We start from the raw sequence: 18,958 nt of genomic DNA, 5'->3' as shown, positions 1-18,958 counted from the left end.
AAATACCAAAGCAAACGTCCAAATGTGAAGATAGTCGTTAGAACATCTTAACTGAAAATTGTATGTTTGTTCCTAACAAATAAAGCGAAATGTTTCTCTTATTTTAGAAAATAATTAATATTTTTTTCATACATAAAGATAACTAGAAACGAAAATATATTATAAAACTGTAAAGTAAAAAGTGGTAGTAATAACGTGTGTAGTTTATTGAAGCAAGCCTTATTCAAAACAAAAGACTCTTAATATTATAATATTACTGGATCAAGTCGCAGTAGGTACGAGCCATGCATACACTTTTTTTCTTCTTTTTTCTTCAGTTGCAGCCATAATCTGTTGAAGTATCTGAATGATAGACTCTAGTATTGAAGATAACCTTCTGTAATTCTTTAAAAAGAGAGATTTTATTTATTTATTTATTTCTAACTTGTTATTTTTCTCTCATTAACTGATAGTGGTGTGCTAACTATTGCTCTAAACACCTATTATTTTTCTTTATTTGACATTATATATCATATTAATTACTTAACACGTTCTCGAAATTCCTTACTGAAGTTAGTACCTCCTTCCACCGCACCCACGCTCTCTTTGGCAGTTGACATAAGCTGCTGCAACAGGTGTGAGGTTATTATTTTCAGCAAAGTTTCTGGAATTGAAATTATGACGAAGTTCTGGGCTGATGACAGTGTCTCTGCCCAATTGCTGGAACAACACAAACACAAGTCGATGAATCCCTGCTGAAGGTTGTGGACTCTCATAAACCACAACCTCCCTACCTGAATAATGCATAAGTCTTTTAACAATACTATTAATTGCTTCAATCAAGAAAATAATTCAAAAACCCACCCATACACTGAGTGTAATGTGACCAGATGCTTCTCATCACACTTTCATATTCTCTTGTATAATACACATAATAATTAACAAAAGGGTAACTATTACATGTCATTATGAAAGGTAACAATAGTGTTCTCTCTATAACCTCCCATATTCGTATTGAATTATCTGGAGCTTAAACATGTGAAAATTAATGAATAAACTCGATCATTTGAGCACTGTTTAACAACACTATATATTTACCTATCAGTTTGTTTGATGTTCATTTTCTTATGTTTTCAAAACCGGTTTTTTCAGTTTGGCTCAAGTTAATCTCACAGGAATAAGTTTAATCAGAAATTAATCTTATTAAAATAACATAAAAGAAAAAAATTAACAAATTATAAATTTAATTTTTGAATAAATTTCCTAGATTTATTCCAGATGTCTTCTAAACTGATGTCTCTAGCTACAGGCTTGCATCCAGACGGAGTTAAATTATAAATTAAGTTCATGAAAAGGAACTTGGTTTAAATGAATAACTTAACTAACAACCCTTGCTTGATCATCAATTGATAAATGAAACAGGTGAACTACATCTAATTTTAACCCTGGCCATATACTGGCATGAACAACACAGAATTTGTACTTACCAAAGCTTGCATTTGTGGTTGCTGGAATATCTGTCACCATCCTGCCATTGTTAAACAAAAAAAGTTACAAAAATATACAATATATATATATATATATATATATATATATATATATATATATATATATATATATATATATATATATATATATATATATATATATATATATATATATATATATATATATATATATATATATATATATATATATATATATATATATATATATATATATATATATATATATATATATATATATATATATATGGGTTTGCTAACGCGCGTACACCTGTTTTTCAGTTGGTACATTTTAGCAATGTGTACGGATTTTAGTAGATAAAAATACTCTTATATATCATGGATTCTAAGTTTTAAGGTTAAGAGTATTTTAATAATTTTAAAAACTCCACTTACTCACCTCTCTCATTCCTCTCAACCCTTTCTCTTTCATCTCTCTCACTCTAACTTTTTCTCTGTCATCCCTACTGTAGCCTCAATTCAAAAAATCAGAAACACTTGCCAGTTAAACAATCTTACAAAAAATGATTTTATAATGAGTTTTCATTTTATAATTTTTGTCTTATCTAATTTTATCCAATTTTCACAAGTATAAAGGAATTGGTAATTGACCTGTAAAAAATCAGACATACTCGCTGTTAAACAATTTCTTACAAAAAAATATTTTATAACGAGTTTTAAATTTTATAATTTTTTTCTTATCTAATTTTATCTAATTTTTACAAGCATAATGACATCAAAGGAATTGGTAATTGGCTTGAAAAAAATCAGAAACACTCAGTTGTTAAACAATTTCTTACAAAAAAATGATTTTATAATGAGTTTTCATTTTATAATTTTTGTCGTATATAATTTTATCTAATTTTCACAAACATAATGACATCAGAAGGAATTGATAAATTGGACTGGAGGGTTTTTTTAGAGATGATGATTCAACCTATGCAGATGATGAAATTAGAGAGGTTAGTGAAGATGGTGAAATTGAAGAGAACTTGAATGAACCTTTGCGGTGAATATGTCAATGACTCAACTCTTTACAAAGGCAAATTGTTTAACGGCAAGTGTTTCTGATTTTTTCAATTGGGACTACAGTAGGGATGATAGAGAAAAGGTTGGAGTGAGAGAGATGAAAGAGAAAGGGTTGAGAGGAATGAGAGAGGTGAGTAAGGGTTTGAGGGTTTCTTTTTTTGTTTTTAAGTTTTGAGAATGAAAATTATTAAAATACCATTAACCTTAAAACTTGATATATAAAGGTATTTTTGTCTACTAAAACCCGATACACATTGCTAAAATGTACCAACTGAAAAACAGACGTACGCACGTTAAGAAACCTCATATATATATATATATATATATATATATATATATATATATATATATATATATATATATATATATATATATAAGTCACATCTTTTCTTTATAAAATCAGTTGAGCATACTCTAATGATATATAGACTTCATTGGATATAGCATAAAACATCAACATGTCACCAATTTTATTTTTATTTTTATTTTTATTTTTTTTCCTTTCACCTGTTCTTGTTGTAAAATGACAGAAATTAGATAAAAAAAGCTAGAGAACTAACCAGTGGAGGTATTCCCTCAAGACGGGGTTACTAGGGCTAGGTGCATCTGCATCTACCAGAACCTAATTCAACAATAAAATTTTATGCAGAAAAGATGCCGGTAGCTGTTAATAACATAATTAATTAAAGAATTGTACTGTTTAGTTAGTTAATTAATAGAACTGACCAGAGTGTAGAAGGTCCTTAGGTCTTCACCACCTACAGTAACTCTAGGGCGGTTAACAACGTGAGAGGGCCTCAGTTCATAGCCATTGCTAATCGCTCTGTTGTTGATGGAAATTGTGAGAGAAACTGAGCTTGTAAAAGGGTTCAGAACATCCCCTATCACACCACCAATAGAAAGAGGATCCTCTCGTGCCATGATATACAAGATATATGCTTGTTTTCTGTTTGCTTAATAATGCATTCATGATCATATCGCTATATATATATATATATATATATATATATATATATATATATATATATATATATATATATATATATATATATATATATATATATATTTTCCTCCTTAGCATCTGCTTTTGCTTCCGTCCCATCAATAGATTCCTCATTTTTAAATCACTTCTCCCCGGTGGATTCCCTCGTATGATGTTGTTTCCTATGATAAACTCAACAGGGTGGTCTCCCACTTTTATTTATGTTTTTAAATTTTTTAACTTATAAGAAAATAATGTTATAGTAATGTCTTGCTAATGTAATTTTGTCATGTTTGTTTTTCGTTTGAAAAAGTTTAAACTAATTGAATTCGGAATTTATAGTTTCCATCAGTCGAGTTCAACTAAAATTTGGACTGTTTTAACTTAGAAACAAATATGTCTTCAAATTAATATCATGACAAAAGAATATTTCTTTCTTAGAGAAAGAAAACATTCCAATTTTTGGGGAGATTACATTAATAACACTACATCTCAAGATATTCCAGTTCTAAATTGTAAAAAAACAAATATCATTTTGGACCTGGCTCATATAAGGTATGGAAAATTCAAGCCTTATATTCTTTATTTTAATTATAAATTATTGTGGTTTTCATTGGATTGTTCAAAAAGTGTTGCTTTATTCAGAAAACAAAAAACTGCTTCTGTGTGGTCATTTTACAACTAGGGATCAAATGTTGATATTTCCATTTGATAATCTTATATACTCACCTATCACCTTTATGCTAAGTAGAACAAAGCTCGAATGTGTTAGGGATCTGACTTTTCACAACTTGGGTATGAAGTATCAATCAATGCAAATAAAAAAGTAGAAGATATATAATAATTAGTAGATAGAAGAAGAAGAAGAAATATGTGGCTAATAGTTCTCTGTGGTGTAGCCGAAGTGCATTTACACAGCATGTTACTAGTTTACTACTAATTCTTAATGGCCATTAATTTACGACCTTCCCTTAAAAAAACTTCAGGTGTTAACTAAAAGTCCCATTCATTATGGCAACGGAATTACAATATTTAATTGGTGTCTTTCAAAACTCTGGGTCAAATACATATTGTGCTCTTTTCCAGAAAGAAATATTTAAAACCAAAACAGCAAAATGTTCCCCTTAAACATCAGCTGACTCCATATTCCACAGAAAAGAAAGAATTTATGAGCTTTTTCATGTCTCTTTCTCCTTTAGAATTCCTTTTCAAATGTGAATTTGTGAGAGTTTATCTGAACTGCAACTCGCCATTGCATATAATTTCATTCTCCTCTTTATGCCTAAGCAAGCATCTAATCCTTAAATGTAAGTTGTATTTGGCGGTATATACATTAATATCCTTCAAAATGTGGCCCATACGTTGATATTGAATCAGAAGTTAATGAACCATTATGTAAAGGGGAAGAAGGTGGGACTTTCCTGAAAATGAATATTTGTAAATATGCCCACTCATATATAATGCCCTAGCTTTATTATATACTAGAATATATGTGCGATTTTATGTGAAGGGAAACTCATGTAGCTTAAACGCTCAAGATGATCAGTTTGATGCTATTTTCTTGTTACATGTCCTAGTTTTGATCGTGATGGGTATATATATTTATATTATCAAATTACATCAGTTTAGTGTAATTTTTTTTATTAAACTATAGAATGGCAATTTGAATTATATGACTTTTATTTCTTTTAGTAAATGTTAGACTAGTGTAATTTATATTAAGGGTTTATAAATATTTTTTTAATTGTAATTTGGGTTGTAATTTAGTTTCAATTGAAAATGAATAAAAATTTAGGTTATTGTCCGTTATCGTTACATGGTTACTGAAGATGGTGTTTATGAAGGTTCTTTTCTCTTGGGGAGTGATAGGACCTCAAATAACTATCAAACAATCACTATATTTTGCTAAAATTTATAATATAAGAAGTAATCTAAGTCATTATTCATGGAGGCTTTATTGTATACGGCTTGTGTCTTCTTACTATAGTGAACCATTTACTGGACAACATCTGGCCTCAAGCATATGATATAGTTGTTTGTGTGAAAGGTTTATTGGTGAGCAATTTTATAACTATGTGGGATAATATAAGTTATTTACATTGAATTAATTATATTTTTATAACTATTATCAGTTTTTAAGGTTGCATGAATTTTGCGTAATTCCATTAAATTTATAACAATTTATTATAATAATTGCTCTGTGACCGCAGAGCTCTATAAATTCCATATGTATTATCTTATTTGGGTCATCAAATATGTTCTCTTATACATTATACTGTACCATTAAAGTTTATGAGATAGAGAGTTTGAAACTGAGAAACACGTTAAAGGATACTCGTGATAATGACAATGACTGACAGTTAGTCCTTATTTCATTTTTCTACTTTAAGTTTATATTTGGTACCAGAGCTCGGTTAAATACTTTTGTCTTGTTTTTGAATCTGTCATGGTTATCATCTATGGACTCTTGATTTGTGTTTTCCTTTACATTTGATGTTTGACTTGAAATTGTTAGCGTTGATAAAGGTGTATGAGTGATCGAGGTCATACCCGAATCAAATTAATATGCTATTAAGTACAGTATAAATTAGGAAGTGACTCCTAAGTCGTTTGACAAGGACTAAACTTTGGTTCAGGCAATAGGTCAAACACGTGGTGGGGTGGTTTATGGACAGTTTTTTGAATTAAAATCTACCAAACTAAAGCATGAATTAAAACATTAATTGAAAACGGTTGATCAACTAAGTTAACCAACTAAGCGAAGACTAACCATGTTTTCAAAAAAGCGAATTAAGCAAACACTATGCTCATATTCAATCAATTCTACACCACACAGTTTCATCAATTAAGTGAAGATTAAACACCAATTAGGCAACTAAGTGTGTACTCAATTGCAAGTGCACAAACAAATTTAATATCAGTCAAGTTAGAGCAACAAAAACACAATTACGATTCAAAAATCTCATGGGAACGATGCAATTTTACTAATGACCAACAAGCACACTTAAAAACCCATTAAAACACCAAAACAAAATTGAATTCATGAAACCTAGTAACAGCAGAACAATAAAACACAATTCTAGAATGAAAATGCAAAACTAAACGCAACTAGAAAACGTAAATTCAACTGGAAAAACGTAAATGCAATTGGAAAACGTAAATGGGTAGCAAGGAAAGTGGGAAAAATGAAAGTGTGAGCATGTAATTGAAAATGAGAATAAAGGAAGAACACAAAAAGAAAATGAAATTTCAATTAAAAACAGGATTCATTACAATCAAGGAGAATGAAAGAAAGAAAGGAGAAAGAATGAAATCTGATTTGGGGTTTTAAAAACCCCTTTTACAATTTTGCCCTTCATATGGGCTTCTTCTAAATGTGTCCAAAAATGGGTCCAAAGCTAACCTAAAAACGAAATTAAAAAGTGATGTTGATGTGGAAAGTAATAATTGATGTGGCAGCCCTCTTGACATTCCAATAATAATTCCAAAATTGTTCTGCAAATAATAATTGGAATGATTAATCCCAAATAATACAAATTAATTAAAATAAGAATTATTAGTGAAATTAAGCCCAAATAGTGAAAATGAGACAATAATGAAGAGTTAAACACAATTCACTAAAACAATTTGGTGCGAAAAGCTAAGTGAATAGTACAAAATAATGATTCATCAATGAAATAACGCTAACCCATTGTTGTGCATTGCTCTTATGTGTACAAAAGGTCTCAAGGCATCATCATTAATGTGACCCTTTAAGGCTGCGTCGAATTCGCTCCAAGCAATTCACATTAGTAAAAAAAGGGGATATTAACGCGCCCATTATGCTTGGTTTACTAGAAATCAAAGGATAATATGGCACGATGACATTTTTGAAATTTTCGCGACAATATATGCCTTGGTTAAAAAATAACTGAAGCCATAGAGGATATATATGGCCTTGTTTCAAAAGACAACCGAGGCCATAGGGTCTGCGTACCTGACAAGTAAAAACTTTTCATCTGAAGAAAATCTTTGTGCAAGGCTTTTGGCCTCAGTTGTTTTCAGAACCGAGGTCGTAGACCCTCTACTGAATCTAACATTCCCCTGCACTCTAATGCTTCAATTGATAAACCTTTTGGAAAGGGATTTATGCCCTCGATTCACTACAGAACCGAGGCCATAGACCTCCTTTCGAAAAGTTTGTGAGTTGTAACGTCATAGTTTGTAGAGGGAAATAATTGTTGTACAGAACTTTTGGCCTTGGTTTCCCTAGAACTGAGGCCATAACCCTGCTCTAACCCATTTTAAACATTTAAAATATAATTTATTTTGGTTTTTGAAACCGATACTAACTAAACCAAGGTAATATGCTTGTAGGCCTTGGTTTGGCGGAAAACCGAGGCAAAAAGGTTTAAAAAAATTGCAAAATTGCCATTTCGAATTATTTTTTAATTTGTTTAAGCAATTTTAGGCCTCGGCTATGTGGGAAGCCGAAACCATAGATCCCTCATTGCCTAAGTTTTCATAAGAACCAAGGTATAACCTTTTCCAGTTTAAGAAAATAAAAAACAGAGGGTGAACAATTTCATCTTCTTCGCAAAATTGTTCGTTCCCTCTCCAAACACATAGAGCGCCGCTGCTCTACCGTGAAAGCTCTCTTTTCCTTTGCCTTTTTGCATTGTGCAAGGCCGTTTTTATCATTTTCATTGTCGTCGTTAAGGTTTGGCAACCATTCTTATCGATCAAAATCGTCCTAAACCTATTTTTGGGTTCGTAATTTCGATTCTCCACCTTTAGAAGTTAATTTTTGATTATTTTTTTTACGTTTTGGTGTTTTTATTTGTTCCTAAAACTAATATTTTGTTTGTATTTTTTTATAATTTTGATTTTTGCATAAGTGAAATTTCTATCTTTCTAAACGTGAATTGTCCATTGTTATTGGCCTTTCATACTCCCAGGTTCTTATTTTGATATTTAATATTTACTTTTTAATAGGAACATATATAATTTTGTATAGCTTTGTAGTAGGTTGTAAAATTTTTTATGTTGGATATGTGATTATTTCAATGTTTAATTGTATGATTGTATGATTGAATTGAATTAACCTTAATTTTCTATTAAAATGATCATTAAAAAATTATTATTGTATTTAAATTTTGTAGACAATTTCAAAATATATATGTATGGATCGAAATTGGATTAATTTATCACGCATTAGTGCTGAGTACGAGAGATGGATAAAAGAATTTATACAATTTGTGCAACGTAATGAGGGTAGAAGTGATGGTGAAGTGAAGTTTAGATGTCCTTATGTTAACTGTTGGAATGAAAGAAAGTTGAACGCAACCGAAATTAGGGATCATCTTATCTGTGATGGTTTCCTACGATGTTATACAACATGGATATGGCACGGTGAAGAAATACACTTTCCAACTATCTCCCAAAATGAAAATGTTATTGATTCCACCATGGAAGATCGACTAGAAGAAGACAAATTATAGGACATCATCTGCGATGTTGGCGTAGAAAAGTTTGCTCAAGCTCATGTGTATAAGATGATGTCCAGTAATGTAGAAAATCTTTTGTATGTCGGTTCAACTAAGTTCACACGGTTGTCAGTGGTGTTAAGGCTCATGAATTTGAAGGCGACCAATGGATGGACTGATAAGAGTTTCACATAAATTTTGACGTTGTTGAATGAAATACTGCCAAATGGAAATACACTACTCACTCGTAATTGTGATGCAAAGAAAATTCTTTGTCCGATGGGTATGGAGTATAAAAGGATACATGCATGTCTCAATGACTACATATTATATAGGAAATAGTTTGAATTTTTGAAAAAATGTCCAAAGTGTGAGTTATCATGATACAAGTCAAAAAACACTGAAGATAATGGTCAGATAAAAAAAAATAGTTCTACTTTGAAAGTAGTTTGATACCTTCCAATTGTGGACAAACTTAAGCATTTGTTTGTGAATCCAAAAGATGCTATAAACCTTGGATGACATGCAAATGAGAGAACAAAGGATGAGCTGCTTCGTCATCCAACTGATTCAAAGCAATAGGAAAATATTGATCAACAATTCCCCCAATTTGGTTAAGAATGTATAAATCTTAGGCTCGGTTTAGCCATTGATGGAATGAACCCATTTGTTAATTTAAGTACCAATCATAGTTGTTGGCCAGTTATATTGATAATTTACAATTTATCTCTTGGATTGTGCATGAAGAGGAAGTACATGATATTGTTTATGATGATATTTGGTCCAAAGCATCTTGGAAATGACATAAATATTTATCTAAGCCCACTAGTTGAAGACTTGACGTTGTAATGGATTAATGGGGTTGAAATATTTAAAGCTTTTGCTTTCAAAACTTTCATGATGCATGCAATGTTATTTTTTACCATTAATCACTTCCTAGCTTATGGTAATTTGTTAGGATACAATGTCAAGTGTCATAAAACATGTCCCAGATGTGAAGAAAACACTTCAACTCATCAATTGAAACACGAAACGAAGACGATGTATCTATGTCATTGGAGATTTTTAAAATGTAATAATCCATATCGAAGGTTGAAAAAAGCATTCAATAGATATCAAGAGAAAGACAATGCACCAACTCTACTTATTGACCTCCCAATTCTTGAAAAAGTTAATAAAGTACATCTTGTATTTGGTAAAACATCCAAGAAGTCATCTGTAATGAGCCCTTGGAAGAAGAATTCAATATTCTTTGATCTTCCATATTGGTTAAAGTTAGATGTTAGACATTATGTGATGCATGTAAAGAAGAATGTGTGTGATAGCTTGATTGGTACACTACTCAACATTTAGGAAAAGACAAAAGATAGAGTGAATTCTATTTTGAATTTGGTTGATATGAAGATCAGAGAAGACTTGGCACCAAGAGAGGTTGGTAAACGTACTTTTTTGCCCCCCGCATGTTACACAATGTTCAAACAAGAGAATATAAGTTTTTGTCTTTGTTTAAAGAGTGTGAAGGCACCACAAGGATACTCTTCAAATATTAAGAGTTTAGTGTCAATGTATGACTTAAAGTTTGTTAGCATGAAGTCTCACGATTGTCACGTCTTAATGCAACAATTGTTACCGACGACTGTTCATGGAATTTTGCCCAAAAATGTTGGGCAGACCATAACTCGATTGTGTTCATTTTTCTCGTCAATTTATAGTAAAGCCATCAATCCTGCAAAGTTAGATGAACTTCAAGGCGAGATTATTATCATCTTGTGTCTAGAGATGTTTTTCCCTCTATCTTTTTTTGATATCATGGTACATTTACTTATTCATTTGATTAAAGAAATCAAGTTATGTGGACGAGTATACTTAAGATGGATGATGAGTTAATATTTTCTCCTATTTTCTTAGCTTTTTGAACTAGATTTAATTATTGACTTGTTGGACAGATTTAGAACATTGGGCCTAATTTTTGGCCATTTTTGGAGAGGCCCACTAGGGGGACAGGGGTTTACCTAGGTTTTAGAGCCAACAACCACCACCGCTTGTTACACTTCACTTTCTCATTTTTACGTTTTCCTTTAGAGCTACCTGAACAATGCTGAACCTTGGAGGTTTTGTATTTCATTTTTCACAGTAATTCCATTTTCGTCTTTTACTTTGATTTTCATTTTTCATCTTTGTTCAATCTCTGCAATTTCCTCCATTCCCAATTTCAATTCTATTTCTTTTTTCTGGGTTGTATTTCTATGTTTAATTTCGTTCCTATGTTTGATTGTTGCATTTAATTTCGTTTTTGTTGTCATTCCAACATTTGGTTTCAGATTCGTTTTCCAAATTAGTGTTAGTCTAGGGTTTTAATTTTTTGCATTGGGTCTTCGTTTGTGCATTGCATTTTTGTTTCTACATTGGTTTGGTTTTCTGCTCTAATGTTTCCAATTCTGTTTTGATGTGTTAAACTAATTTTAATGGGAGCTTAATCTGTTTGGGTTGGTCATTAGTGTTGTTGTAGCGTTTTCTTGAGATTTCCGCACTATCATTGTAATTTCACTGCCTTGCCTTGCATCACGTTCAATCTAATTTGCACTTGTGATTAGGACACACTTAGTAGTCTAATCTGGGTTGATTATCGCTTAGTTAATTAATTTATTCGGTGCAAAATTAATTAAACAAGGTGCATTACATTTGCTTAATTCATTTTAATGATAATGAGATTAGTCTTCGCTTAGTTGATTAATTCTATTGGATTAGGGGTGAGAAGAGCGAAGAATTTATTTCTAGTCAAAGATCGGAAGCATTGTAACTGAGCTAATGATTAACCTGTCTTTAATTAGTGTTCTGGTTAGTTAATTTAGTTCATAAAACTATCTAAAAACCACCCCCACATGTGTTCGATCTAATGACTGAACCAAATGGTTATCCTTAAGAGACGATCTAGGAGTAACTTCCTAGTTGATACTGCACTTTAGTTGCATATTAATGTGATTCGGGTACGACCAGGATCAAATTTGGCGCTGTTGCTGAGAACCAACGGTTCAGTTTTAGGTTTTCTGTTGTGCTAGTTGTATGCACATTTTGTTTTGTGTTGTGCCGCAGAGCTGGAGCTGAGTGGCAAAAGTCCAAGGCTGAGCGACAACTTGAATAATGCTAGTTTTTGTTTAATTAATTGACATTTTTGGTTTTGATAGCTAGAGGTCTTATTTTTTTTTTGAAATTTGGTGTGCTCACTCCTGTTGGTCCATGTTTTCGTAGAAATAATCCAAAAGAATTTGTAGTAGTCCATGTTCTGTTTTGTGACAAAACAGGTCGACCAAAACTTTGCGACGACGTAATTTTTGGTCACGATGTTAGAATTGGAGAAATTATATGAGCTTTTTGGGTAGAAAAACACAAGTAATATATGCTCATGCCTCCAATTTCAAAAGGAGGCCGTTTTCTATTTCTAATTTATTTTTGAAGTTTATTTTCTCCGTTTTTCATACTTTCCTGTATTGGTTGACATAGTTGTACTTCAAATTTTGGTTTGAAATTTTTTGTGACACCTTTCACGAGTTTAGGTGCTCACAAACCTTCAGCTCATTCTGATAATGTTTGCATATACTTGTAGTTTACCCCCCTTATGTTTCATTATGTTGACTTTTGCTGATAGGAGTTGACTCAGTGTATGACTAGGCGTAATCCTGGGCCATTACCATCCTCTGATCCTGAAATTGATAGGACTTTTCATAGATTAGTTAGCCATTCTAGGAACTTCTCTTTAGAGTCTATCCCATTCGAGTCAGTACCTTTAGAGTCTCAACATTCTACTTCTGTTTTTGTGTCTACTGCTTTATATTTTGTGCATACTGCAACTGATTTTGCATCTTCATCTTCATCTACATCTACATCTGCATATTTTCATACCGAGAACAATATGGCTCAACCTCCACATCGTGAGAGGACTCTTAGGGAGATGGTTGCATCTGATTTCACTTATGCATCTGATTTCACTTATGAAAGCTTGTGCATCCAATATCCTAACGAGGACGTGCCATATGTTCTCAAAACTAAATTGATCCATTTCCACACAAGCATCTGAAGAAGTTCTATACATAGTTTGTTCAACAATGAAGCCTCTAGATGTTCTTGAAGATCACATCTTCCTTAAGGTGTTCCCACATTCTTTAGAGGGCGTGGCAAAGGATTGATTGTATTACCTTGCGCCTAGATCCATCACCAGCTGGGATGATCTTAAGAGATTATTTTTGGAGACATCCTTTCCACCATCCGAACCAATACAATTAGAAAAGACATTTATGAGATTAGGCAGTTATGTGGAGAAAGCTTGTATGAGTATTGGGAAAGATTTAAGAAGCTATGTGCAAGTTGCACACACCATCATATATCCGAGTAACTCCTCCTTCAATACTTCTATGAAGGCTTGAATAATATGAAAGGAGTATGATTGACGCTGCCAATGGTAATGCGCTTGGTGATATGACACCTACTGAAGCTAGGCATTTGATTAAGAAGATGGCTTCCAACTCTCAATAGTTTAGCGCGAGAAATGAAGCTATTGTGGTGAGGGGAGAGTTCATGATGTTGCTATTCACTCTTCATCATTTGCAAATAAGAAATTGAAGAGCAAGCTTGATGCTCTTTTTGAGTTTGGTGACACAGTTGGCTAGTAATCATAGACATGCACTTACATTTGTTGCACGTCTATGTGGTATATGTCCTTCCACTGATCATTATACAGATGTCTGCCCATCTTTGCAGCAACCTATGGGCCATGATGCACCTCAAGCCTATGCTACAAACATCTACAACAATAGGCAGACACAACAACAATAGTAAAATTACGACCTCTCAAGTAACAGCTACAACCTAGGGTTGAGGAATCATCCAAATCTAAGATGTGAGCTTTCTTTCATAATGCAGTCCAAATGTGAGCTTTCTTTCATTTCAAAAATTAATTAACTCTTATGTTTAACTACATCAGCAAGAAGGTTGAGCTCTACAGACAAACAATGAGTTGGAATTCTTTTATAGAGAGTTTGAAACCTTGTATAGAGATGAAGGCATTGAGAGGCATTATACTATTTGTCACGCTCCATAGAAGAATGGGGTGGTTGATAGGATGAAAGAAACCTTTTTGGAGATAGCAAGGTGTATGTTACCTCAATTTGTTGGGATAAATGGTATCTGGTTGATGTTGCCTGAGCAACATGCTTCTTGGTGAATCTTTCTCCATCAACAATTCAAGTGTGGTCTAGAAAGCTTGTAGAATACTCGACGTCGAAGGTGTTTGAGATTTTTTGTTTATTAACTTGCAGATGTTAGTAAGCCATAACCTAGAGCTAAGATATGAGTGTTTGTGAACTATGTCCAAACATATGGTGATTTTGATGTAGAGACACAATTTGATTAAAGCTATTTCTAAAACTAAAACGGATTTGAAAGAAGTAGCAACTCGGTAGATGGAGGTAGATAATGCTATAATCCAAACACTAGAGAAACTATATAAATCATTGTCCAACAAAAAAGAAATCTTAGGAGCTATGCCTACATTTGTACCAATTAAAGTTTGGGAGAAAACCATAAAAACACATCAATATTTTGTAATTCAAGCATTCGAGGTAGCCAATACTATATTCTAAATATTAGAGCATTCGCCTGAAGCATTGTCTAATCAAACTAAAAAGAATTCTTAGGAACTGTCTATGTTTGCACCAATTAAAGTTTGAAGAGACCCTCCAAACACATCAACCATTTGTAATTTTAAAGTTTGCTAGGCTGAGTAAACTGATAATGAGGTATAAGGTTTCTATGTATCAAAAACTGCCTTGATGCTTTCCATGTCCATTATGTTTTAGTTTCCTCTAAGATGCGGCCCAAGATCTAGTTGGCTGTTACTAACCTCTAAGTTTTCTATGTATCATTTTGTTTAAGCTATCAAACTCTCAAATGAAGATTTGGTTTCTCACTCTCATCATACAAAAGACTCTAAACTGCTACTCACTCATGACTATCTCAATTTCAAGCTCATTCAATAATTTTTTTTTTGTTTTTCAAAATTGCAGTCTTGGGATAGGCTTCCATTGGTTTCAACTCATGTTTCAATCTTTATTTCAAAAGATGTTTCCTAGAGCGGCAAGCATCAAGACCTATGTAAATTAAACATCATGCGGGATAATTAAACATCATGCGGGAAAATTAAAAAAAAAAAAAGTTGTAGTAAATTAAAAGTGCTTGAAATTAAAATTGTAGGAAATTTTAGAAAGGAACTTGGTTTGGTGGGGTTCAAAAGTCTGGGCTAGTGAGGGAGTTTATGTCAAAAGTCTCCTCCTCCTTTTCTGTTTTCTTCTTTAGCTTCACCCTCTTCAAGTTTTTGATGTGGTACATGCTGTTATGGCATTTGTTATTCAGTTTCTGGCTCTGGCTCTGGCTCTGGTTCAGCTGGTGCAGGTTCTTATGCATGTTGTTACCCTGCTGCAGCACTACATTCCCCTTGAAAGAAAGGATTGTCCTTAGGCCAAGAGACAAATTCTCTGAATTGATCAGAAGTTATGCAGAAGATAGGTTTGTTGTTTTAGAGTTGGTTGAAGAAGTCATAAAATCTTATGAAGGGCAATCTGAGCCCTGTAGTTGGCTGCCAGCTGCCACTGCATATATGCAATTTCTCTCATAACAGAATGCATTGCCTTTTACTATTGTTGAAATAAGACAAAGGAATTTAAAATGAATAAAAATTAAAAGAATTTGGTTGTTGGTTCAAAAGTCCGGTCCAGATTGGGAGTTAATATCAAAGAACTACTCTTCCTCTTCTTCTCTGATCCTTCTTCTGCAGTCTCCTCTTCATCCTGCTTTGCTGCCTCAGCTTCTTCCATCTAAGTATCTTCATCTGCAACGGTTGCATCTTCTTCTTCTTCACTTGGTTCCTCCAATTTAAGTTCTATACGTACCGGTTGGCTGATGGGGAGCAGTTTCATGTTCTGGTTATGCATTATGGGGAGCAGGTTGTTGAGGAAATTCTTCTTATTCTACTGCACCTGTTGCTCCACTACTTTCTCCCTTGAAATATGGAATGTCCCTAGGTCAAGAAACAAATTCCCTAAACTACTCTAGGGTGATGCAGAAAACCAGTTTGTTATTGCATAGTTAATCAAAGAAATCAAATAAAATTTGGTGAAAGGCAATCTAGGCCTTGTGTGAGGCTGCAAGTTATTGTTGCATGTAGCCGATTCTTCAAATGACTGAAGTAATGGTTTCTTGTTGGTGAAACAAAACATGGATTGAGTTTGGTATTGTGGTGGATGGTTGTTGTCGCTGTTGTGGTGGAGTGTTCTGTTGAGCCTGGCTAGCGGCTTGAGCTGTGTCTGGAGCTTCTTCCTCTCTACTTGCTGTTGGACGTGGCCTTCTCCTAGCTACCCTCTCTGGTTCAACATCTAGTGGATTTACACAAGGGACGTTGATATAGGAATTGTTTATAGGCAACCGCAATCTCATCCTTGGCTGGTTCTGGATGACTGAACCTTGCATTCTTCAAAGGCCAATGATTAAGCTTGGAAAGGCCAGAGGATTTGCATTTGGGTGCCATTCTGCATCAGATTTAACCACTAAACATTAACTTCCTTCTTTTAAAAACCATAAACTAATGTTAACAACTCAGACTTCAACCTGCAGTCTCATTTATTTAAAATTAAATTGTACTTCCAGAAACCAAACCATTTTCTGATATACATTTTGTTTATGACAACTAGTGGTTACGATCTAAGATTTAAACATGTATGTTATTGCCATTAATCAGAAAAAGATAACCATAACCACTAAAGCTTTTTGTGATTTTGACATGCAAACAAAAAGTTTATGTTTTTATGCAAATTTTGAGCAATTGATGTTTTTTCAAACTCGAAAATGATCTATAAAGCATTACAAAATCATTTATTCAATACAACTCACAAGCAATTGCAGATTCATCAAGAGGGACATTCAAGTCGTAAGTGGGGCTTGAGCGAATCCTAATGCATAAAAAAAGGTTAGAAAAGAAAATGAGTGAACAATGATGTTGTATTTACTAGAGTTTACAGAGAATGAGATTGTCTAGAAGAGAATTGAGGATTCGAGAATGTTGAGTAATGAAGATTTTGAGAGGTTCTAGAGTTTTATAGGGAGTTTGAGAGTGAGTGGGGGTGGCAGAAGGTGTAGTGGGTTTTAAATGGGGGCCTTTATAAAGGTTCAGACTTTAAAAGTTCAAATTTTTAAAACCCATTATTGCTTACCCGCAAATGGCGACTTAAGTGTCAATTTTGCTGCTTGAGTCGTAACAGAATTTTGAACAACTCACTCTGAATCATATTTTTACGCAACCTTCTAGAATTCTCATCTTTAATGTTTCTCAATGCTCTTCTAATGATGCAATCAAGCAATGATAATAATATACATACATCTAATCATGCATTTAAGAAAAACAACTAACTAATGCAATTAATTAAAAAACCAAAATTAAACAATAAAACAAGCTAAAAGCAGTAAACTAGTAACAAAGCTGGGTTGTTTCCCAATAACGCTTTTTTTTAACGTCTTTAGCTCTAGTAGTCAATCTGCTTAGATCACGACCTTATACTCCTTTAGCCTCTGTCCATTCAGTATCCAGCTCCTTTTTGTGTTTAGATCCTCAATCCCAACTGCTTCATATGGCTTCACGTTTTTAACTATGAAAGGTCTAGACCATTTAGACTTCAATTTTTCTGGGAACAGTCTGAATCTCGAATTGTAGAACAAGACAAGTTGGTTCTGCCTGAATTCTTTCTTCAAAATCTTTTTGTCATGGTAGGCTTTCACCTTGGACTGATAGATACATGTGAAGTTATAAGCCTGTTTTATAAACTTTTCTTTCTTGTAATTGTAACTTTCTTTTCTCACCAGCAATATTCACATCAAGGTTGAGAATTTTAACTGCCCATTAGGATTTAAGCTTCAATTTCACAAGAAGGTGTCAGGCTTTTCCATAGATCAATTGGAATGGTGTCATAAGCCTCTGGAGATCTTGAAGGTAGTTTTGTATGCCCATAGTGTGTCATTTAACTTCAAAGACCAATATTTTCTAGAAATCGAGATGGTTTTCTCTATAATTCTCTTCAATTCTCTGTTAGAGACTTCAACCTAACCATTGGTTTGAGGATGGTAAGCTATGGTAATTTTATGTTTAACATGATAATGCTCAAAATCACGTTTCAACTACAAGGGGCAAAAAGGACTTCCTCTATCATTGATAAACACTCTAAGCGTGCCAAATCTTCTAAAACCATGTATCTTGAGGAATTTAATCATTATCTTTTAGTTTGCTTTTTAAACTACAACTGCTTCCGCAATTTCGAAACGCAATTTACATCCACTAAAATGCAAAATTGGACATAGGCAATGGACTAATGAAATCCATGCCCCCAACAATCACATAGCTCAACTTCTATGATTTTCTGTATATGCATCTTGTGCATCCTTGAGATATTTCTAGTTCTTTGGCTTTTGTCTCACATTCCATAATGATCAAATGCGACTTTAAAGAGTGAAGGCATGAAGAAACCAGCTTGTAGAACCTTTGCAGTAGTCCTTTCTCAACTAAAATGGCCTCCACAACGTGAGTTGTAACAATGCCATAAGATGTGTTTAACTTCATCTCCAAATATGTACATTCTCAACAACCCATCAGCATAGATTTTAAACAAGTATGGGTCATCCCACACAATTTGTTTTGCATCTTTGAGTAGTATTTTTTTTATGCTAATTGAACTCAAGGCGAGATGACTCCAGTAGCCTTATAATTTGCTATGTCAATAAGCCATGATCTCTCCTTCATAGCAAAGAGCTTCTGATTAGGGAATTCTTTTGGTATTTCTAGCTCTTTTCAAGTTATCTCCTCGTTCTCTAACTTAGAAAGGTGATCAATTCTCTCCCAAGACCTCTTAGAGGGTTCCATTGTAATATTCAACAAGATTACAACTAAGTATTATCACCGCTCT

General features: G+C 33.2%; 1 protein-coding gene across 1 annotated transcript; it reads right to left on the bottom strand.

The window, feature by feature from the left end:
• Nucleotides 1-219: 219 nt before the first annotated feature.
• LOC108328366 (protein RICE FLOWERING LOCUS T 1) lies at nt 220-3,467 on the bottom strand. Its single transcript, XM_017562225.2, has 4 exons — nt 3,240-3,467; nt 3,074-3,135; nt 1,467-1,507; nt 220-773 (listed from the first exon to the last, which is right to left on the bottom strand). The coding sequence occupies exons 1-4, from the start codon at nt 3,432-3,434 to the stop codon at nt 553-555; spliced, it is 519 nt and encodes a 172-aa protein (XP_017417714.1). The 5' UTR covers nt 3,435-3,467; the 3' UTR covers nt 220-552.
• Nucleotides 3,468-18,958: the final 15,491 nt, after the last annotated feature.

The sequence above is a fragment of the Vigna angularis genome, chromosome 2 (assembly GCF_016808095.1).
Source record: "Vigna angularis cultivar LongXiaoDou No.4 chromosome 2, ASM1680809v1, whole genome shotgun sequence".
NCBI classification, from domain to species: domain Eukaryota; kingdom Viridiplantae; phylum Streptophyta; class Magnoliopsida; order Fabales; family Fabaceae; genus Vigna; species Vigna angularis.
Note: the sequence above shows the minus strand (reverse complement) of the source record. Positions and strands in the feature narration are given on the sequence as shown.

Coding starts and splice junctions, on each gene's coding strand:
- LOC108328366 (XM_017562225.2), bottom strand. CDS start 3,434: ATGGCACGAGAGGATCCTCTTTCTATTGGTGGTGTGATAGGGGATGTT. Junction 3,136..3,239: donor TAAGGACCTTCTACACTCTG/GTCAGTTCTATT, acceptor TTGTTGAATTAG/GTTCTGGTAGATGCAGATGC. Junction 774..1,466: donor AACCACAAATGCAAGCTTTG/GTAAGTACAAAT, acceptor TGCATTATTCAG/GTAGGGAGGTTGTGGTTTAT.